This window comes from Diplotaxodon limnothrissa, linkage group LG17 (assembly GCF_057381915.1).
Source record: "Diplotaxodon limnothrissa isolate DT_005_m linkage group LG17, D_limnothrissa_male_GT1.1, whole genome shotgun sequence".
In the NCBI taxonomy this organism is placed as follows: domain Eukaryota; kingdom Metazoa; phylum Chordata; class Actinopteri; order Cichliformes; family Cichlidae; genus Diplotaxodon; species Diplotaxodon limnothrissa.
In genome coordinates this window covers 158871-181630 of record NC_140612.1, presented here as the reverse complement: position 1 = coordinate 181630, position 22760 = coordinate 158871, and the positions used below count along the sequence as shown (strand labels likewise).

Sequence of the window (22760 nt, the reverse complement as noted above, 5' to 3'; positions counted from 1 at the left end):
TATTTTAAAAAGTATAATAGTAATAAGTACCAAAAGATATAGCAGTCGAAAGCAGAAATAGCAGAACAGTTTAGAGTTTGAATGGTAAAAATCGGCTGAAAACTGAGGGAGTAGTTAAGCGGCAAAGAAACGGAGCAACTAGAATAATAAAGGATAAAGAATAAAGAGAAACAGGAACTCAATAGTGTGGATGCTTAAAGCATCCACACAACTAGAAAAATTTGCATTTCCTGCGAAAATGCAGTGTGGATGCTTAAAGCTGAAGCTGTATGCAAAAAGTAGCTGAAAAAGCTGAAAAGTTGCAGAAATTGTAAAAACTTTGCAGAAGCAAAAGAAGTTTGCTAAAATGGAATAACTTAGCAGAACTGCAATATCTTAGAGGAAACATAATACTTGGCAGAAATACAATAGCATAGCAGAATTTAGCAGAAATATTGTAACTTACCAGAAACATGATAACTTCTCAAAAATACAAGAATTTAGGAGAAATAGTATAAGATAACAGAAAGAATATATTTAGCCAAAAATACTTAAACATTACAGAAACACTATGATTTAGAAAAATAGTACAACAGAGCAGAAATATTGTGATTTACCAGAGACACTGTGATGAACTATGAATATTGTAATTTTAAATTAAGACTATGTTTTAGCACAAATATTATAATTTGGCAGAAATACTATAATTTAGCAGAAATACTATATTAAGCACAAATCCTATAAAAAGCAGAAATGGTATGATTAAGCATAAATACTACATTTAGTAGAAATACTTTGTTTTAGCACAAATCCCATAAAAAGCAGAAATACTGTACTATGATTTAGTAGAAAGACTATAATTAACTAGAAAAATTTGCATTTCCTGCGAAAATGCTGTGTGGATGCCTTAACGTTGAAGATGTCGGCTGAAAAAAGCAGAAAAAGTTGAAAAAACAAAAAATACTAGAAAAAATTGCATTTCCTGCGAAAATGCTGTGTGGATGCCTTACGCTGAAGATTTCTGCTGAAAAAAGCAGAAAAAGTTGAAAAAACAAAAAACATTGCCCTGAGCGAGATTCGAACCTGGCCTTTCTGATCTATAGGCGGCGTCTCACCTTACTGGACCAAACTGATTCTTACAAAGAAGAGGTGGAGAGACTGACAATTCTGGTGAAATTAGCAGAAGCTGCTTAGTATTGTGCTAATAAGAGGTGAAAAGGCTAAACATTTAGCAGAAAAGAGGTGAATCAGAAGAAGTTCTGCTGAAAAGAGGTAAAGAAGCAAAAAGATGAGTTGAAAAGAGGTGTAGAAGTGCTTGCTGAAGATGGCTGTATGTGTAATGACACACTGGAGAGTGTCAAGAAAGCAGAGCGCATGCAAGCAGGGAACATGTGTAGCAACTGTCACAGGTAGGATTCGAAACTCTGCCCCCGGGTCTCACGGCAGCTGCCCTACCCTCTGAGCCAAATGAGTTCTGGTCTCAAGCAAATATATGATGAGAGAGAAAATGTGCACTGTGGAGCAGAAGCTCAAATTAGCAGAAAAGAGGTGAAGAGGAAGAACTTTGTTGTGAAATGAGGTAAAGAAACTGAAATTTGTGCTTAAAACAAGTGAAAAAGCTGAACTCTGAAATCCTGCTAAAACAGTAGTAGAGGCTGATATTTTTCAGCTACTCACTGAGCCAAACTGGTTCTCACGTAACTGAAAAAAGGTGGAAAAGCTTAAAATTCTAATGAAAACAGCAGAAGAGGCTAAGTGCACTGTGGAGCAGGAGCTCTAATTAGCAGAAAAGAGGTGAAGAGGAATAATTTCTGCTGAAAAGAGGTAAAGAAGCAAAAAGCCGAGTTGAAAAGAAGTGTAGAAGCAGAAGTGCTTGCTGAAGATGGCTGTATGTGTAATGACACACTGGAGAGTGTCAAGAAAGCAGAGCGCATGCAAGCAGTGAACATGTGTAGCAGCTGTCACAGGTAGGATTCGAACCTCTGCCACCGGGTCTCACGACAGATGCCCTACCCTCTGAGCCAAATGAGTTCTGGTCACAAGCAAAGATATGATGAGAGGGAAAATGTGCACTGTGGAGCAGCAGCTCAAATTAGCAGAAAAGAGGTGAAGAGGAAGAACTTTGTTGTGAAATGAGGTAAAGAAACTGAAATTTGTGCTTAAAACAAGTGAAAAAGCTGAACTCTGAAATCCTGCTAAAACAGCAGAAGAGGCTGATATTTTTCAGCTACTCATTGAGCCAAACTGGTTCTCACGTAACTGAAAAAAGGTGGAAAAGCTTAAAATTCTAATGAAAACAGCAGAAGAGGCTGAGTGCACTGTGGAACAGAAGCTCAAATTAGCAGAAAAGAGGTGAAAACAGCAGAAGAGGGTGAGATTTGTGCTGATAAGAGGTGAAACTGCGGAACCAATCAGAGGTACTGCTTCTGTCTGCTTCATCAGGCTGTGTACTTGTATGTATTTCTGCCATAGACTGTTAACCAGAATCTGAGGTCCATATTAGAAAAGCTGCTAAAATCATTAAACTTTGCAGAATTGTAATAAATTATCAATATGAATTACCGGTCTGTGATAGTGTATAAATTTGTAGTTAAAAAAAAAACATGTGGGCCAAGGTGGAATCGAACCCACGACCTCTGGTCTGAAGAGCGGTGTCATTACCAATCGCGCCACCTCTAAGGGGGCGGGCGCTTTGAAAAAAAGGGTGATGAGGAGTCAGAATTAGATCGCGGTGAGACGCGAAAAACGCCGTTTTTTGGAGTTACAAAACGTCGTGTAACTCAAAAACTAGGTGGGATAGAAGCATAATTCTTGCACTGGGTGAATCAGCGGACTTTGGTGTACTTTGACTGCGATTTACATAGCTCTTTGTATCTCCGTCGCGGAGATATGACGAGAGAAGAAACGGCTTCATTTTCGGAATTTGAAAAATGAGAGGAGGACAGATTTCCACCCCTCAAACAAGTCTAACTCATCTCAGAACGGTAATAGGTGAGAAAATAATTCTTGAATTGTGAGTGTCAGGAGTGTCTGAAGATATACAGGGACAAGCCTCATGTCTTAACTTTGCTTCGTTAAGGAGATATGACGATTTGAAAATGCCTTCAGTTTCAGTATTTCAGCTCTGAGTTTCACAACCTCCCCATAGACTTTGAATGGGGAGTTTTTAGACCATGTGTCACTTCGAGGCAAATTGTGAAAAAAACGTAACTCTCACAATAATTATAGTGACACTGTCTTAAAGCCAGCAAAAATACCTACGTTTTGATGTATAATTTGTGGAAGTTGAGTGGAAATTGAGCGAGTAGCAAGGAGTTGTTCAGACATGAAGAGAAAATTCAGAACGGACGAGTGTGCAGTGGGAGTTAATTGCATAGCAACCATAGCAACACATGTATTTTCTGAAAAATCACAAAGTTGTAACTGAAAACTTAAAGAGTCATTACATGAAAACGGTAACAGATATGAAAAAGCTGAATCACACAGGAATAGCCCAATCATCTGAGAACGTTTTAAAGTTTGAATGGAGTTTCTAGGTGAAAGTATGAGGAAGTAGTTAAGTTTCAAAGACAAGCAAGTTTTAGCAGAATTGTAGAAGTTTCCCATTCATTTCAATGGGACAAATTAAAGGAAAAAAGTGTAATATTTTAAAAAGTATAATAGTAATAAGTACCAAAAGATATAGCAGTCGAAAGCAGAAATAGCAGAACAGTTTAGAGTTTGAATGGTAAAAATCGGCTGAAAACTGAGGGAGTAGTTAAGCGGCAAAGAAACGGAGCAACTAGAATAATAAAGGATAAAGAATAAAGAGAAACAGGATCTCAATAGTGTGGATGCCTACGGCATCCACCCAATCAGAAATACTAAATTTAGCAGAAATACTATATTAAGCACAAATCCTATGAAAAGCAGAAATAGTATGATTAAGCATAAATACTACATTTAGCAGAAATACTATATTAAGCACAAATCTTATAAAAAGCAGAAATACTATATTAAGCACAAATCCTATAAAAGCAGAAATAGTATATTAAGCACAAATCTTATAAAATAGCAGAAATAGTGTGATTTAGCACAATAGTAATAAGTTAAACAGAAAAATTGGAAAAGCAAAATGGACAGCTGAAAAAAATGCTGAACATGCTGAGGTTCCCTCAAATATACTTGTTAAATGACAAAAATCAGCAAAAAAATTTATGACTGCCACACAATTACAAATATGTACACATGAGGAAACACACATGCACAGAGAGACACACACACAAGATCCAATTCAGTCAACCAGTCTAAATATATTGAATTTGAATCTTACAATGGGATCATCCCATTAAAAGGCTTTCTCTCTCTCTCTCTCTCTCTGTCACACACACACACAAACACACACACACACACACACACACACACACACACATACGGGTCTATGTGGTATGGCGGGACTATACTACGTCAATCCGCCCGGTGGTGGTTTAAGTGGACTACCCTTTTGAAAGGACTTAGAGCCAAGGGAGCGAGGTTAAAGTGTTCGAAAAAATCTGAAAAAAATTTGGGTCACTTCAGACCTCATACACTCCCTATAGAAGTCTAGATACACTGATACACACCAACCAGACTCTATTGTGTTTTCTGGAGACATTGTCCACTTGACAACAATGTGTTTTATGAGGTCCAAAAAAAACAATATTGGGTCTTTAAAGGGACAATGATGTAATATGTAAATAGCTCATCATTACCATGAATACACATCTGACAGGACACAGGATTACTGGAACATCATTTTATTAGTGTTCTTGGATCTGAACATTAATTTTAACCATAAATAAAAAAAGAAATCTATGGACAAAAATGCCCACGCTTCCCACAGAAATATAAAAATATAGAAAACAGAAAAATTAAAAACATTTAAAATGAATTTTAATAGTTTAAAGGTAAATATTAAGGGGAGAAAATATGCATTTATAATTTTTTATTTTAAATATAACCCGTCAAAAAAAACCCTAAATAAATTAAATATAAAAATTATGAAATACAAACTACTTCTGTATTTAACAAGAACTTTTTTTTCTTTAAACAGAACATCAGTGTTAACAACAATTGGCAATCTGACCAAGATGTAAAACCACAGCTCTCTAAACAGTTATTTTAGTTCATTTTTTTCTGCCTTTTTGCAGTTAATCCTCTGTTTCTTACAAAATCTCTTATGTTTTGAACTGTTCTTCCTGCCAACACCGGATCTTCTACCAATTTGCAATGACTGCATTCATTTTTGGTGGCTAGTTTCCCTTCGTTTATGTGGTCTTTAAAATGCCTCATCACTGCAGCAACCTCAGCCTTGGACCACATGTTTTTGGGAGCTCTTCGGGAATTGTGGGATTGAGCAGCATTTTTCTCTGGAAGATATATAAAGTAGTAGTAGTTAAAACAAACAAAAAACCAAACAAAAAAAACAAAAAACATTTGGTGGTTAAAAGAATGGATGCTACCCTGTACTAACTTCTGAAATGTGTTGCTACCATCAATATCAAAACGAGCTAAAATTCTCTTTGAAAATTTATCAAATTTCTAAAATGAGACATTTAGTGTTCCGCTGTGAATAAAAGACTGAATAAAAAGTTGAATAAAAGTCTCTTGATGCATGCTCAATCATCCAGGTAAGTAAATCCCAAAACGTTGATTCTGTTAATCTGGACGTAGCGTTTTCAGTGGGAGAAACATTTTGTCACTCATCCAAGTGACTTTTTGCCACCACTCTGCAGTTTGCCATATGTTGCAAAGTGATGAAACAATAATAAGCTTAGAGAACCAACTGCACCCCTTACCTTCAGAGGGAGCAGCAGTCTCACTTGCTGCAGGCATTGTGAGTGGTCCTTCATCTGCTGATTACACAATTTGATTAAGTTTTAATATTTGTAACAAACATTTTATCCACAGAAACCAAGCTAGTGGTAACTTACCACAATCTACAGTGTCTTGGAGCTGCGCTGTGTTTGTGGAATCAGCTACTGCATGTACAGGCTCACTGGTGCCACACGCCAACATTGTGAGTGCTGTGTCATCATCATCTGATTCACTCTCACTGTCCTTTGTTTCAGCATCACTTAATGCAATTTCATCTGAGAAATTGTGGGAAAACCCCCCCAAAAAACCAAACACAAACCCCCCAAAAACCTCACATTAACAACGAGATATGACAAAATACAGAACAAATACTGGAAATTATAGTACATAGTTTTACTATTTAAGGCCACCACTCTGCAGTTTGCCAAATGTTGCAAAGTGATGAAACAATAGACTTCAAGAACCTTAAATCATGGACATTTAACAGAATGGTCTGTGCTTTTAGGTTTTAATTCTGTTGATAAAGCATAATATTCAACTACTGCCCTAATATTTGCTCCTTTCAATACAAACCTTCTATTTTGATCTCATCCAGTGATTTCCCCTGGATCTGGGAAAGTTGTCCTTTTTCCAGTGTTAAAAGCAGTTTGGAAATCTTGGCCAGCTGTGTTGTGGGAACTGGTAATCTGTAGAATTCGCGGTGAACGCGGATATCATGACCCAGGAAATCTGCAACCTGATCAAGTTCGTTGTTTTTCAAATTAAGGACTTGTGAGAGTGTGGCAACATGTTTTCTGAGCTGTGTCGATCTTAGATACTCAGGCTGCTTTGCTCCACACTGGTGTGCATGAACACGCAAGGAGTCCATTCCTCTGTAATGACTCATTGATCGGGGTCTTGCAAAGAGGTAGATATTAGTGGCACAAATACCACAGTCAGGCCTCCTACTAACCAGTAGTGACAGAGCATCCAGCATGCTTGGTGTTAGCAGAACTGGAACATTTCTGTCCCTTTTTCCCATTATTTCTATTCTACAGAAATAGTTACAGAGTCTCTGTTCCATTTCTGAGAGCCCCATGGCAACATCTGTGTGGAGTGCTGTTTTGTCTCTTTCAAGAAAACTTTTGAGGCGCATCTTTGAAACCTCTCCAGAACGTCTTCGGTTGAACACAATGATTTGTGAGAGTGTAACTTGTGCAAGTTGGGCATAATTCTGAGCTGTGGCTTCGTTCTCCAAGCTGCAAAAGGCACTTTCTGCAGATTTTTGAAGGTAGTGATGGAGAATCCGAACATCTTCTGTAAAGGGCAATGTTGATGGCTTGTTAAACTTTGCCTCACTCAATGTGTTCAAGGCACGGTGAGACACCATCTCAGACCATTTGGAGACATACAACTTCTTGAACGCATCAGTGGACTTGATTAGGGCTTCATCCTCTGTCATGAGGGCACGACAATGGATAATGTCAGACATTTTATGCAGTGTATGTCCCAGTTTCAGCGCAAGGCTTGGAGTTTTGTATGACAGTGTCTCTTCATCAAAACCTGAAACTTTCTTTACTGCTTGCACAACTCTCTGGAAATTAGCAGGCTTAATAGCTTCTTCCATGTTATGCACTGAGAATTCTGTGCGCAGACACAACAACAAACGTCCCGCTTCACGAAGCTTCTGTCGTATATAATCATACTTTGTAGGGTCTTGTCCATGTTTATTGTAGAGGGCCTGGGCAAACTGAATAACAGTAAAGTCATTTCGCACAGCTGAGGCAATCTCATCTTGTTTCATAACAGCAAGAACCTTCCAGACTCCACTTGACACCTGCGGATAACACTGAGACTCCAGAGTTAAAGCCAGGCCGAGTACTTTGGTTCTTCCAGGTTCTTTATCCGTGTCATCTTTTGGTTTGTTAGGACATCTGCGGACATGTCTCCAAAGATCCTTGCGAACATACATCCCTTGACAATAAAAGCAATGAGCAAACTTTCCCTCTACTGCTTTAATCTTGGGTCTTCTCTTCACTTTCAGTGGTCCCACTCCACCATGCAAAACTGCAGCATTATGCTTAAAATTTCCCTTATTTCTCAATTTCTCTAACAGACTTTTACGCTCGTTTGAGTCTCTAGGCAGGGAAAATGCATGCACAACATCAGGAGCCGTTTTGTGCGTTTTCAGGTGGCGGGAAATTTTAGCTTGTGGTTTGCCACAAAAATAGCAGTAATTTCTTTTACTTAAAGTCATTTTTTCTGATTCAGTTTCGCAAAGCTCACTTTTATCTTGTGGCTTGTCCTTTGTCAAGTTGTGGATTAAATTCGTTGAATCTGATTGTTCATGCGCTTTGGAGATGTCATCTTGGCATAGCAGACCTTTTGATGTGCTTGGCAATAATGAGATGTCTTCATCTGAATCTTCATCATATGACTCTGAATCTGGCACATATTCTTCTTCTGATATGCTGTGGTTGCCATCATCATCGCTTGATATTTGATCCAGAACTGAATGTGGCAATCCATCCTCCCCTGAATATTCAGAAATTTCTTCTTTCTGGAATGTAAGAACAAAAGTTTTTTTAATTGATCAATACTTTAGACAGGTAAAAAATAAACTGAAAAAAAGTCAAGCCAAATATGAATGGGATACACACCTGTGTTGACTGGTGGCAATTCTGATTTGCCAATTTTGCAAGGCAAGATTTGTGCCAGACCCCTAAACAAACTGAAACACATTTTGATAGACTTAATTTAGCTTTGCAGTTCTATTTAAGTGAAGTAGTTTTTTGTCAAAGCATTGCAGTAATGTCAAATGCTGAAAAAAAAACAAAAAAAAAAAACTGTTCACATTAAGGATATTTTAATGACTACACATACACTGCTAATCCCCCTCCCCCCCCCCCCCCAAAAAAAGGACATCCCAGATGTGAATGAAGGAATTATTCTTATTAAATACTTTGTTCTTTAGGTAGTTGAGTGGCATGAAAGTGTGTAGTTGAATGTGTGTGGCCTCCAGATGCCTGTACGACTTCCCTACAATGCCTGGGCATGCTCGGGATGAGGTGGCGGATGGTCTCCTGAAGGATCTCCTCCAAGACCTGGACTAAAGCATCTGCCAACCCCTGGACAGTTTGTGGTGGATGGAGTGAGACATGATGTCCCAGATGTGCTCAATTGGATTCAGGTCTGGGGAACAGGCGGGCCAGTCCATAGCATCAATGCCTTTGTCATGGAGGAACTGCTGACATACTCCAGCCACATGAGGCCCAGTGTCGTCTCGCATTAGGTGGACCCCAGGGCCAAATGCACCAGCATGTGGTCTCACAAAGGGTCCGAGGACCTCATCTTGTTACCCAATGACAGTCAGGCTCTCTGGCAGGCACAGAAATGCCACCCCTCACCATTACTGACCCACTGCCAATATGATCATGCTGGAGGATGTTGCAGGCAGCAGAACATTCCCCACGGCATCTCCAGACTGTCACGTGCTCAGTTTGAACCTCCTTTCAGCTGTGAGGAGCATAGGGTGCCCGTGCTGAAGTTGCCAAACTTTGTGTTTTCTGGCAAATGCCAAACATCCTGCATGGTGTTGGACTGCAAGCTCAATCCCCACCTGTGGATGCTGGACCCTCAAGCCACCCTCATGAAGTCAGTTTCTGACCATTTGAGCAGACAGATGCACATTTGTGGCCTGTTTGAGGTCATTTTGCAGGGCTCCTCTTGTTCCTCCTTGCACAAAGGTGGAGGTAGCGGTCCTGCTGCTGGGTTGTTGCCCTCCTATGGCCTACTCCACATCCAGGTAGCACCTCCATGCTCTGGACACTACACTAACAGACACAGCAAACCTTCTTGCCACAGCTCACATTGATGTGCTACGCTAGATGAGCTGCACTACCTGAGCCCCTTATGTGGGTTGTAGACTGTCTCATGCTACCACTAAAATGAAATCACCGCCAGCATTCAAAAGTGACCATAACATCAGCCAGAAAGCATAGGTGCTGAGAAGTGGTCTGTGGTCACCACCTGCAGAACCAGTCCTTTATTATGGTGAATTGACTATAATTTCCACTTGTTGTCTACTCTATTTGCAAAACAGCATGTGAAACTGGTTGTCAGTGTTACTTCCTAAGTGAACAGTTTGATTTCACAGAAGTGTGACTGACTTGGAGTAACATCGCATTGTTTAAGTGTTCCCTTTATTATTTTGAGCAGTTTATGTTATGGAATGGGGAATTGAGGACAAGTATACCATTTTTACAAGGTCCTGCACCAATGAGGTAATACTGCATTTCTTTAATTAGACGTGACCACCCATTAATTAAAAAGGGAGCAGTGTTCATTTCAGCACGTCTTAACTTGTTGAACTCTATTAATGCTTTTTACTATACACTGTACCTATTCACTAAATGTCTCACCTTTGCACTTAAAGCCAAGCCACTTGAGGGAGGAAACCGGTCCCACACACTGAATGCACTTGTCCAAAGATGATATTGTTGTGCACACCAGACGATGATTGTGACACTGTTAGCAAAATATTGCAACATTTATTTGTTTTGGACAGTTGGAAAGGTGTGTTTTCAATTCAGTTGCAGATATCAACTAATAAACTTCGTCCATGTAAATCACATCACACCCAGGTGACTGCCAAACACACACACACACACAGCATCCATAAAGAATGATGATAGATTAAATTATTAGTTCATTAAGTGGTACACTGGATTATATTTACCCTTTCAGGCTCTGGATGTTTCAGGTCCAGATCATTGTTTGGAAAGCTGTTTGGTTGCGGCTTTAGGCAGCTCACAGTCTTCTGAATCTGGCTGGTCTCAGTCTTCGTGTGTAACAGATAGAGAATGAAGACAAAAGAACAGTAATCTGACAGTTACTAAAAATGCATCACTCAAGAGGATGAATAGACCATTTCACTATCGGCAAATAGCGTAAGGTACACATCGTGCATGAGAAACATTCATTAAAATCTGTCCTAGGTCAATGTTACCTCTTCAAAATCTTGCACTGAAGAAGAATGCATGGCTTCTGAGCCTTGCTGAGGCATTTCTTCATCAAGATCCTGCAACAAAGAAAAGATGGCACAAAGATTAGACCAAGTGCTCTTCTTGCAACTGTACTGGGCAGGCCTGTGCTTCTGTCTTTAATTTGCATGTGTGTGTGTGTGTGTGTGTGTGGGGGGGGGGGGGGGGGGGGGGGGGGGGGCTTTTCACTCAAGAAATGTTTTCTTCTGAAAAAAATACTGGCTACAATAGTTAACAACTGATTCCTTTGCAATCATCCACCCTCTTCCACTTATCCTTATCAGGATTGTGGGGTAGCAGTTTTGGGGCCTATACCAGCTACCATAGGGCAGTACAACCTGGACAGATCACCAGTCTAACATGGAAGGACAAGCATTTGCATTCACACCAAAGGGCAGTTTTGAATCACCAGTTAACCTAACCCCATAAGCTACATCTTTGGACTGTGGGAAGAAGCCAGAGTACACAGCCAGAGAGAGCCCATGCACTAAAGCAGTAAAAAGTGCCTAAAACAAGTTAAGAAGTTGTATAGTACTATCTATCTTAATGTTCAAGCCTGAGTTTCAAAAAATTTCAACATAGAAACAAAGCACATGCAGTCAGTTCTGCATGCTGTAGGTCAAACTGTCAAGACATACGAGAAGACCCCTCCTAAAACCAGAGTGATGTCACCATGAAGCAAACTTTGACGGAGTCCCCCAATAACAGTGTGGTCCTCCTAAGTCACATTTGGGTGGTTAACACACACACACACACACACACACACACACTCAGATGTTATCCAGACTTGCACTTTGAAACAATGAAAAGGACCTACAAGCCACGGTCCATGTAAATCACATCACACCCAGGTGACTGCCAAACACACACACACACAGCATCCATAAAGAATGATGATAGATTAAATTATTAGTTCATTAAGTGGTACACTGGATTATATTTACCCTTTCAGGCTCTGGATGTTTCAGGTCCAGATCATTGTTTGGAAAGCTGTTTGGTTGCGGCTTTAGGCAGCTCACAGTCTTCTGAATCTGGCTGGTCTCCGTCTTCGTGTGTAACAGATAGAGAATGAAGACAAAAGAACAGTAATCTGACAGTTACTAAAAATGCATCACTCAAGAGGATGAATAGACCATTTCACTATCGGCAAATAGCGTAAGGTACACATCGTGCATGAGAAACATTCATTAAAATCTGTCCTAGGTCAATGTTACCTCTTCAAAATCTTGCACTGAAGAAGAATGCATGGCTTCTGAGCCTTGCTGAGGCATTTCTTCATCAAGATCCTGCAACAAAGAAAAGATGGCACAAAGATTAGACCAAGTGCTCTTCTTGCAACTGTACTGGGCAGGCCTGTGCTTCTGTTTTTAATTTGCATGTGTGTGTGTGTGTGTGTGTGGGCGGGGGGGGGGGGGGGGGGGGGGGGGGCTTTCCACTCAAGAAATGTTTTCTTCTGAAAAAAATACTGGCTACAATAATTAACAACTGATTCCTTTGCAATCATCCACCCTCTTCCACTTATCCTTATCAGGATTGTGGGGTAGCAGTTTTGGGGCCTATACCAGCTACCATAGGGCAGTACAACCTGGACAGATCACCAGTCTAACATGGAAGGACAAGCATTTGCATTCACACCAAAGGGCAGTTTTGAATCACCAGTTAACCTAACCCCATAAGCTACATCTTTGGACTGTGGGAAGAAGCCAGAGTACACAGCCAGAGAGAGCCCATGCACTAAAGCAGTAAAAAGTGCCTAAAACAAGTTAAGAAGTTGTATAGTACTATCTATCTTAATGTTCAAGCCTGAGTTTCAAAAAATTTCAACATAGAAACAAAGCACATGCAGTCAGTTCTGCATGCTGTAGGTCAAACTGTCAAGACATACGAGAAGACCCCTCCTAAAACCAGAGTGATGTCACCATGAAGCAAACTTTGACGGAGTCCCCCAATAACAGTGTGGTCCTCCTAAGTCACATTTGGGTGGTTAACACACACACACACACACACACACACTCAGATGTTATCCAGACTTGCACTTTGAAACAATGAAAAGGACCTACAAGCCACGGTCCATGTAAATCACATCACACCCAGGTGACTGCCAAACACACACACACACAGCATCCATAAAGAATGATGATAGATTAAATTATTAGTTCATTAAGTGGTACACTGGATTATATTTACCCTTTCAGGCTCTGGATGTTTCAGGTCCAGATCATTGTTTGGAAAGCTGTTTGGTTGCGGCTTTAGGCAGCTCACAGTCTTCTGAATCTGGCTGGTCTCAGTCTTCGTGTGTAACAGATAGAGAATGAAGACAAAAGAACAGTAATCTGACAGTTACTAAAAATGCATCACTCAAGAGGATGAATAGACCATTTCACTATCGGCAAATAGCGTAAGGTACACATCGTGCATGAGAAACATTCATTAAAATCTGTCCTAGGTCAATGTTACCTCTTCAAAATCTTGCACTGAAGAAGAATGCATGGCTTCTGAGCCTTGCTGAGGCATTTCTTCATCAAGATCCTGCAACAAAGAAAAGATGGCACAAAGATTAGACCAAGTGCTCTTCTTGCAACTGTACTGGGCAGGCCTGTGCTTCTGTTTTTAATTTGCATGTGTGTGTGGGGGGGGGGCCTTTCCACTCAAGAAATGTTTTCTTCTGAAAAAAATACTGGCTACAATAGTTAACAACTGATTCCTTTGCAATCATCCATCCTCTTCCACTTATCCTTATCAGGATTGTGGGGTAGCAGTTTTGGGGCCTATACCAGCTACCATAGGGCAGTACAACCTGGACAGATCACCAGTCTAACATGGAAGGACAAGCATTTGCATTCACACCAAAGGGCAGTTTTGAATCACCAGTTAACCTAACCCCATAAGCTACATCTTTGGACTGTGGGAAGAAGCCAGAGTACACAGCCAGAGAGAGCCCATGCACTAAAGCAGTAAAAAGTGCCTAAAACAAGTTAAGAAGTTGTATAGTACTATCTATCTTAATGTTCAAGCCTGAGTTTCAAAAAATTTCAACATAGAAACAAAGCACATGCAGTCAGCTCTGCATGCTGTAGGTCAAACTGTCAAGACATACGAGAAGACCCCTCCTAAAACCAGAGTGATGTCACCATGAAGCAAACTTTGACGGAGTCCCCCAATAACAGTGTGGTCCTCCTAAGTCACATTTGGGTGGTTAACACACACACACACACACACACACACTCAGATGTTATCCAGACTTGCACTTTGAAACAATGAAAAGGACCTACAAGCCACGGTCCATGTAAATCACATCACACCCAGGTGACTGCCAAACACACACACACACAGCATCCATAAAGAATGATGATAGATTAAATTATTAGTTCATTAAGTGGTACACTGGATTATATTTACCCTTTCAGGCTCTGGATGTTTCAGGTCCAGATCATTGTTTGGAAAGCTGTTTGGTTGCGGCTTTAGGCAGCTCACAGTCTTCTGAATCTGGCTGGTCTCAGTCTTCGTGTGTAACAGATAGAGAATGAAGACAAAAGAACAGTAATCTGACAGTTACTAAAAATGCATCACTCAAGAGGATGAATAGACCATTTCACTATCGGCAAATAGCGTAAGGTACACATCGTGCATGAGAAACATTCATTAAAATCTGTCCTAGGTCAATGTTACCTCTTCAAAATCTTGCACTGAAGAAGAATGCATGGCTTCTGAGCCTTGCTGAGGCATTTCTTCATCAAGATCCTGCAACAAAGAAAAGATGGCACAAAGATTAGACCAAGTGCTCTTCTTGCAACTGTACTGGGCAGGCCTGTGCTTCTGTCTTTAATTTGCATGTGTGTGTGTGTGTGTGTGGGGGGGGGGGCTTTTCACTCAAGAAATGTTTTCTTCTGAAAAAAATACTGGCTACAATAATTAACAACTGATTCCTTTGCAATCATCCATCCTCTTCCACTTATCCTTATCAGGATTGTGGGGTAGCAGTTTTGGGGCCTATACCAGCTACCATAGGGCAGTACAACCTGGACAGATCACCAGTCTAACATGGAAGGACAAGCATTTGCATTCACACCAAAGGGCAGTTTTGAATCACCAGTTAACCTAACCCCATAAGCTACATCTTTGGACTGTGGGAAGAAGCCAGAGTACACAGCCAGAGAGAGCCCATGCACTACAGCAGTAAAAAGTGCCTAAAACAAGTTAAGAAGTTGTATAGTACTATCTATCTTAATGTTCAAGCCTGAGTTTCAAAAAATTTCAACATAGAAACAAAGCACATGCAGTCAGCTCTGCATGCTGTAGGTCAAACTGTCAAGACATACGAGAAGACCCCTCCTAAAACCAGAGTGATGTCACCATGAAGCAAACTTTGACGGAGTCCCCCAATAACAGTGTGGTCCTCCTAAGTCACATTTGGGTGGTTAACACACACACACACACACACACACACACTCAGATGTTATCCAGACTTGCACTTTGAAACAATGAAAAGGACCTACAAGCCACGGTCCATGTAAATCACATCACACCCAGGTGACTGCCAAACACACACACACACAGCATCCATAAAGAATGATGATAGATTAAATTATTAGTTCATTAAGTGGTACACTGGATTATATTTACCCTTTCAGGCTCTGGATGTTTCAGGTCCAGATCATTGTTTGGAAAGCTGTTTGGTTGCGGCTTTAGGCAGCTCACAGTCTTCTGAATCTGGCTGGTCTCCGTCTTCGTGTGTAACAGATAGAAAATGAATATACAGTGCATTTTTGAAGAGGCTTTTGAAACATTAAATAAACTGTATGAGAAAGATAAGTTTCAAGCTATTGTCTTTAAAATATTCACTGTCATGTATAGAGAATTTAAGGCCCTATGATTAAGAGACAAATAGTCAGTGTGATTTCTTTATTTTTTAAGCCATTGCTAAAGGAGTAAAACAATCACCTGTAGCAGCAACGAACTGTCACTAGGGCCCATTTATCTTCAAGGGACAAAATTTAAAATGAATCTAACTAAAGAGGCTACACAGCAAAATCTCCAGTGTTAAATTAACACTAGAGAGTGTCTATATGGGTCCACACAACACTGTTGAGTGTTGAATTAACACTTTTGACAGTGTTATATGTTTAAAAGTAACCTAGTCAGTTTTGAAGATTAACAAAGACTAACACTGAGCAGTGCTGATTTTCTAACACTGGAATATTTCTAACATTTTGAGTTATTTTCCAGTGTTAGAAAATCAGCACTGCTCAGTGTTAGCCATTGTTAATCTTCAAAACTGACTAGGTTACTTTTAAACATATAACACTGTCAAAAGTGTTAATTTAACACTCAACAGTGTTGTATTTAACACTCAGAGGTGTGGACCCTTATAGACACTCTCCAGTGTTAATTTAACACTGGAGATTTTGCTGTGTAGAATCACATTAAACATCAATCACTGTTAAAATTTAGAAACCGAAAGCCATTTTTTATTTCTGCATACCTGCTGATATTTTTTTAGTGCTTTTAGAGGGCTTTGATGTGGCAGCCATCACAATTGCCTGTTTTCCATTAGTACCTACCCCTGTTTTTCCAGTAGGTTATAGTACCATGTAGTTTTTCAGTAACTACTGCACCAAGGTTCCAAGTGATCCAAAGTGATCAGAAAATTTGACATAGACTGAATGCCACCAGGTGGCTGGTCAATGGTGTCACTCGATAAGTTATGAGTGCGCCTCCTTCGTGAAAATCCAAGCCATCATTTTTGAAACTCTGAAATGTTTGAAATAGCGACCAAAATTAACAGCGTGATCCCTGAATTGAACACTAAAGTATAGACTGAGCAGCAGGCATTTTGTCACCTTGACGTCCATGCTTGCTGTGGCATTTATATCACTGGATGCTCGGCTGCATTGCTATAGTTACCCCAGGCACAGTAGGTGATACTCAATTTCAGTGAAAAACTAGATGCCCTAAGTCACGTTAAGCCAATTTGAGTAGGTACAAATGTAAAAATGGCTTAGGGTATGCAATTTATCAGTTCCAAAAAGTACAATTGTAGAAATACCTTGCATCTCCAGAGCCAATCCGAGTCACCATAATTATAGTCTATTTCTTCGCCTGGACTTATGTCTCTGCTTGCAAATAAGCATAGATGGGGCTTTCCATTGATATTTAATATTTTCATCTTAGCACTTGGACTGATGTGGTTGTCGTTGACAAGTCTGCCTAATGACCCATCTTCTTGAGATGCATCCACACTGTGGGGTTAGGCAAAAAAGTATTAGCTTAACTAGTTAGTTAGGAAGCTTTTTTTTTCATAAATCAAAAGCAATGTGTCATTTAATCTTAATCAAACTACACTGATATAATACGCACCACCAGAGTTTTCCATCAAACTTGAATTCAAACATGAACACCTTCAGGCTGTCATGATAAACTCTGTGTCTCCGCTCACATTCTTCTTTTGTTATGAGTTTACCTCTGTATTCCAAAAGAAAGTCTCCTTTTTGGAATGGAACAGTCGTGAAAATGCCCCGACCTGAATTGCAGAGGCATACCAAGTGAGTGACAAAAGACAAAGTGACAAACTCCAAATCTAATCCAAACTAAAGACCAACTTACCTTTGAAGGCATTTATGTAGTGGATATCAAGTCCCAGTTTGTCCCTTCCAGCAGAAACATGACAGACTGCATCCTCCCGTGGAGGAATGCGTCTCCTTCGCATGTTCTCCTGTACGATTGGCTGTATTACCAAAGCATATAAAGTATTACGATTATCGTCATCATTGTCATCATCATCAGTAGTAGCAGAACTAGCAGTAGTGTAGTTTACAGCATAAACACAGCTGACTTATTCATAGTGCTAATTTATGCCTTCTTTTAAAATGTTAAAGGCCTAGTACTCAAAATGGCGACATGTGACATTTCTGTAATGGCGACTGCAGAGAGTGATACAAGTACTGAGAAAGCTTAGGCATCAAAACTGTAAGAAGTTTTTTCTTCAGGCATATAAATAAATACACGACTAAATACACTTATACCCTTGCTTTTATTTTAGGGCTGTCAGCAGAATGGACAGACATTGGACAAACTGCCCGAAATTAGCTAACAGCGACATCAGGGATTTTGACTCAGACTGCGCTGGTTTAATTGTTAATCGCGTTAGTCGCGATGTCGGCATTAACACGTTTAAGCCACAATAATGCTTTAACACCGAGTAAATCCTAACACGGGTTAGCCCGCTTTATCGCGTTGACGCGGTTAGTCGTCAGCCCTATTTTATTTACTCAATGACAAACGCTGGGGCCGTTTTACTTCTTCAAAGACTCACTAACAGTCCATAAAGCATAAATTAAACCAGTTTAATATAGGCCTGTGCACCTATAATTTCATATAGTATTAAAGTCATGGTGCATTTTACATTAAAAAAGGCTTACCTTTGTGTTTTTAATCCGTCTTCGTATTGCCGTCGACATACACTTGTTAAAGGGCACGCGCGCGAAAGTTGTGGCGCCGTTTCCTGTAGGTACCGCCTATATATATAGCCTACCAATCACAATGACTTCCGGCCGTGTGTATTGAAAATGTGTATTAAATTGCAGTACCTACACACATCCACTCTAACTCGAAACGTCGCTGTGCAATACACTGGAATACACAAAAATCAGGTGAGGGGTATAGGTGGACTTTTAAGAAAATCAGAAAATCTTTTAATTATAGTTTAATAAATGAATTTACACTACAGTTTAAGCAAATACAGGTCAAAAGATAAATAATGACCTCATAAGAAGTAGAAAAAATTATTATTTAGACACTTAAAAATGCATTTACAAGTCATGTTTTAGGGGGACACATGAATACACAGCAAAAAGTCGAAATGTCCCCGGAGCCCAGGTACAGCGCAGGTCAAATGTCAATCCATACCACATAGACGCACTCACACACACACACACACACACACACACACACACACACACACACACACACACACACAGGGAGAGAGAAGTAAGTTTCTTGGTCAGCCTGGGAGCTGGTGAATTTGAATCCACCAATCAGAGAGGCTGTGCACTTTTCCCCACCAAAACAGGTGCATCTGTTTACACACGCAGCAGCACAGAGAGACACAGGATTTTTGCAGTCTATTTCTCATAGTGACGACTCCCCTCAAACAAATGACCGTAATTTCCTAACCGTAGGGGCTAGAAGGGTCATTCTTACACCGTTTTGTTCAGAAGAGATGGGGGAATCTTCAAGTGTTGACAATTTAATATTAAAATATGAATTTTTAGAGATATATGACATGGATGACTTGTTGACTTAGAAGCCACGAATTCCCCAATATGCAAATTTGAATGCCTGAGACCACATATGTGATTGGCTGGCTGGGAAGCCGTGCAGGCCCTGATTTGTGGATTTGAATTCCTCAGCCCTCAGATATGATTGGCTGGCTTAGAAGCCACGAAGGCCCCAATATGCAAATTTGAATGCCTCAGGACACTTATTTGATTGGCTGGGAAACTGTGCAGGCCCTGATTTGAAAATTTGAATGTCTCAGTCCTCACAGAGGATTGGCTGCCTGGGGACCTGGCAGAAATATATAGAAATACTATTATTAAGCATAAATACTACATTTAGTAGAAATACTATGTTTTAGCACAAATACTATAAAAAGAAGAAAAACTATAATTTAGCAGAAATACTATATTAAGCACAAATCCTATAAAAAGCAGAAATACTATAATTTAGAACAAATAGTATAAAAAGCAGAAATACTATAATTTAGCAGAAATACTATGTTAGGCACAAATCCTATAAAAAGCAGAAATACTATAATTTAGCAGAAATACTATGTTAGGCACAAATCCTATAAAAAGCATAAATACTATAATTTAGCAGAAATACTATATTAGGCATAAATCCTATGAAAAGCAGAAATAGTATGATTTAGCAGAAATACTGTATTTAGCACAAGTACCGAAAAGTACCAGAAATACTATGATTTAGCAGAATAGTAATAACTTATTGAAACACAAATGCACAGAGGGACACACAAACACAGGCTCTAATCCAGTCAACCAGTCTAACTATGTTCAATTTAAATCCTACAATGACATGCTGCCAAATAAGGGCAGGGTCCTCTCTCTCCCACTAAACACACACACACACACACACACACACACACACACACACACACACACACACACACACACACACACACACAGAGGGAGAGAGCTGCCGAATTTAAATCCACCAATCAGAGTGGCTGTTTACGTTTTCCCGCCAAAACAGGTGCATCTTTTTACACACGCAGCAGCACAGAGAGGCACAGGATTATTGCAGCCTATTTCTCATAGTGAGGACTCCCCTCAAACAAATGACCATAATTTCCTAACCGTAGGGGCTAGAGCGGTCATTCTTACACTGTTTTGTTCAGAAGAGATGGGGGAATCTTCCAGTGTTAACAATTTATCATTAAAATGTGAATTTTTAGAGATATATGACATGGATGACTTGTTGACTTAGAAGCCACGAATTCCCCAATATGCAAATATGAATGCCTGAGACCACATATATGATTGGCTGGCTGGGAAGCCGTGCAGGCCCTGATTTGTGGATTTGAATTCCTCAGCCCTCAGATATGATTGGCTGGCTTAGAAGCCATGAAGGCCCCAATATGCAAATTTGAATGCCTCAGGACACATATATGATTGGCTGGGAAGCCGTGCAGGCCCTGATTTGAAAATTTGAATTTCTCAGTCCTCACAGAGGATTGGCTGCCTGGGAACCTGGCAGAAATATATAGAAATACTATGATTAAGCATAAATACTACATTTAGTAGAAATACTATGTTTTAGCACAAATACTATAAAAAGCAGAAATACTATAATTTAGCAGAAATACTATATTAAGCACAAATCCTATAAAAAGCAGAAATAGGATGATTAAGCATAAACACTACATTTAGTAGAAATACTATGTTTGAGCAAAAATCCTATAAAAAGCAGAAATACTATATTAGGCACAAATCCCATAAAAAGCAGAAATAGTATGATTAAGCATAAATACTACATTTAGTAGAAATTCTATGTTTTAGCACAAATAGTATAAAAAGCAGAAATATTGTAATTTAGCAGAAATACTATATTAGGCACAAATCTTATAAAATAGCAGAAATAGTATTATTTAGCACAATAGTAATAAGTTAAACAGAAAAATTGGAAAAGCAAAATGGACAGCTGAAAAAATGCTGAACATGCTGAGGGTCCCTCAAATATACTTGTTAAATGAAAAAATCAGCAAAAAAATGCACAGGGAGAGAGAAGTAAGTTTCTAGGTCAGCCTGGGAGCTGCTGGATTTGAATCCACCAATCAGAGAGCCTGTGTACTTTTTCCCGCCAAAACATGTGCCTCTTTTTACACACGCAGCACAGAGAGGCACAGGATTATTGCAGCCTATTTCTCATAGTGAGGACTCCCCTCAAACAAATGACCATAATTTCCAAACCGTAGGGGCTAGAGCGGTCATTCTTACACCGTTTTGTTCAGAAGAGATGGGGGAATCTTCCAGTGTTTACAATTTATCATTAAAATATGAATTATTAAAGATATTTGACTTGTAATGCACCATAACTGAGTAGAGCGAAGCAAAAACTGCCTTGACTTGCCCTCAAACAACGCTTTCTAACTCGAAAGAACGGTAATAGGTGAGAAAGAAATTCTTGAATTGTGAGCGTCAGGGGTGTCTGAAGATATTCGGGGACAAGCCTCATGTCTTAACTTTGCTTCGTTAAGGAGATATGACGATTCGAATATGCCTCTCATTACAGAAATCCAGCGGTGATTTTGAACAAGCTCTCCATTCACTTTATATGGAGAGTTTTCTGACCTTGTGTTAGTCTGAGGAGATTTGCAAAAATTCTATAAATCCCACAACAATGATGGTGACATTTTCTGAAAGCCAGCAAAAATACCTACGTTTTGATGTATAATTTGTGGAAGTTGAGTGAAAATTGAGCAAGTAGCAGGAAGTTGTTCGGACATGAAGTGAAAATTGCAAAACCTTCAGTGGCACACTGGAAGCCAAGAGCATAGCAACCATAACAACACATGTATTTTGTGAAAAATCACAATTTTGCAACTCAAAACTTTAAGAGGCATAAAAGTAAAACAGTAAAAGATTTGAAAAAGCTGAATCATACCTGAATAGCCCAATAATTTGTGAACATTTTAAAATTTGAATGGTTGTTCTAGGTGAAAGTATGAGGAAGTAGTTAAGTTTCAAAAACAAGCAAATTTTAGCAGAATTGCTGAAGTTTCCCATTCATTTCAATGGGACAAATTAAAGGAAAAAAGTGGAATATTTTAAAAAGTATAATAGTTAAAAATAGCAAAAATCATAGCAGGAATTAGCAAAAATAGCTGAATAGTTTAAAATTTGAACGGTGAAAATCGGCTGAAAATTGTGGAAGTAGTTTAACGGCGAAAAGTGTACGGAAGCAACTAGAATAATAACTAGAAAAATTTGCATTTCCTGCGAAAATGCTGTGTGGATGCCTTAACGCTGAAGATGTCTGCTGAAAAAAGCTGAAAAAATTGAAATTTACAAAAAAAAAAAAAAAAAAAAAAAACTGCTGTTAGCAGGATTCGAACCTGGCCCTCCTGGTCTAAGGGCGGTTATTTAACTCACTGAGCCAAACTCATTCTCACAAAGACAAGGTGGAGAGATTGCCAATTTTGCTGAAATGAGCAGAACCTGCTGAGAATTGTGCTGATAAGAGGTGAAAAGGCTGCAAATTTTGCAGAAAAGAGGTGAATAAGCAGAATTTCTGCAGAAACAAGGTGAAAATTCTGCTGAAAAGAGTTGAATGAGCAGAATTCTGCTGAAAAGAGGTTAATCAGCAGAAATTCTGCTGAAAAGAGGTTAATCAGCAGAATTTCTGCTG

General features: G+C 39.5%; 2 protein-coding genes and 1 long non-coding RNA gene across 4 annotated transcripts; all 3 read right to left on the bottom strand.

Moving 5' to 3' along the window:
• Nucleotides 1–5103: 5103 nt before the first annotated feature.
• On the bottom strand, nucleotides 5104–7482 carry LOC146614397 (uncharacterized). Of its 2 annotated transcripts, none has more exons than XM_085376326.1 (4): nucleotides 6388–7482; nucleotides 5931–6089; nucleotides 5796–5852; nucleotides 5104–5366 (listed from the first exon to the last, which is right to left on the bottom strand). In XM_085376326.1, the coding sequence occupies exons 1-4, from the start codon at nucleotides 7418–7420 to the stop codon at nucleotides 5119–5121; spliced, it is 1497 nt and encodes a 498-aa protein (XP_085232452.1). In that variant the 5' UTR covers nucleotides 7421–7482; the 3' UTR covers nucleotides 5104–5118. The 2 variants fall into 2 exon arrangements, with proteins under 2 accessions (XP_085232452.1, XP_085232453.1); XM_085376327.1 differs by having other exon boundaries at nucleotides 5796–5849.
• A 90-nt stretch (nucleotides 7483–7572) lies between these two features.
• LOC146614396 (uncharacterized) lies at nucleotides 7573–10313 on the bottom strand. The gene is made up of 3 exons (XR_014907019.1): nucleotides 10215–10313; nucleotides 8454–8524; nucleotides 7573–8353 (listed from the first exon to the last, which is right to left on the bottom strand). It is a non-coding gene; the product is annotated as an uncharacterized LOC146614396 (long non-coding RNA).
• Nucleotides 10314–15431: 5118 nt separating this feature from the next.
• On the bottom strand, nucleotides 15432–18569 carry LOC146614395 (histone-lysine N-methyltransferase set-1-like). Its single transcript, XM_085376049.1, has 4 exons — nucleotides 17439–18569; nucleotides 17193–17355; nucleotides 16882–17074; nucleotides 15432–15560 (listed from the first exon to the last, which is right to left on the bottom strand). Exons 1-4 carry the CDS (start codon nucleotides 17539–17541, stop codon nucleotides 15432–15434), a joined length of 588 nt encoding a protein of 195 aa, XP_085232175.1. The 5' UTR covers nucleotides 17542–18569.
• Nucleotides 18570–22760: the final 4191 nt, after the last annotated feature.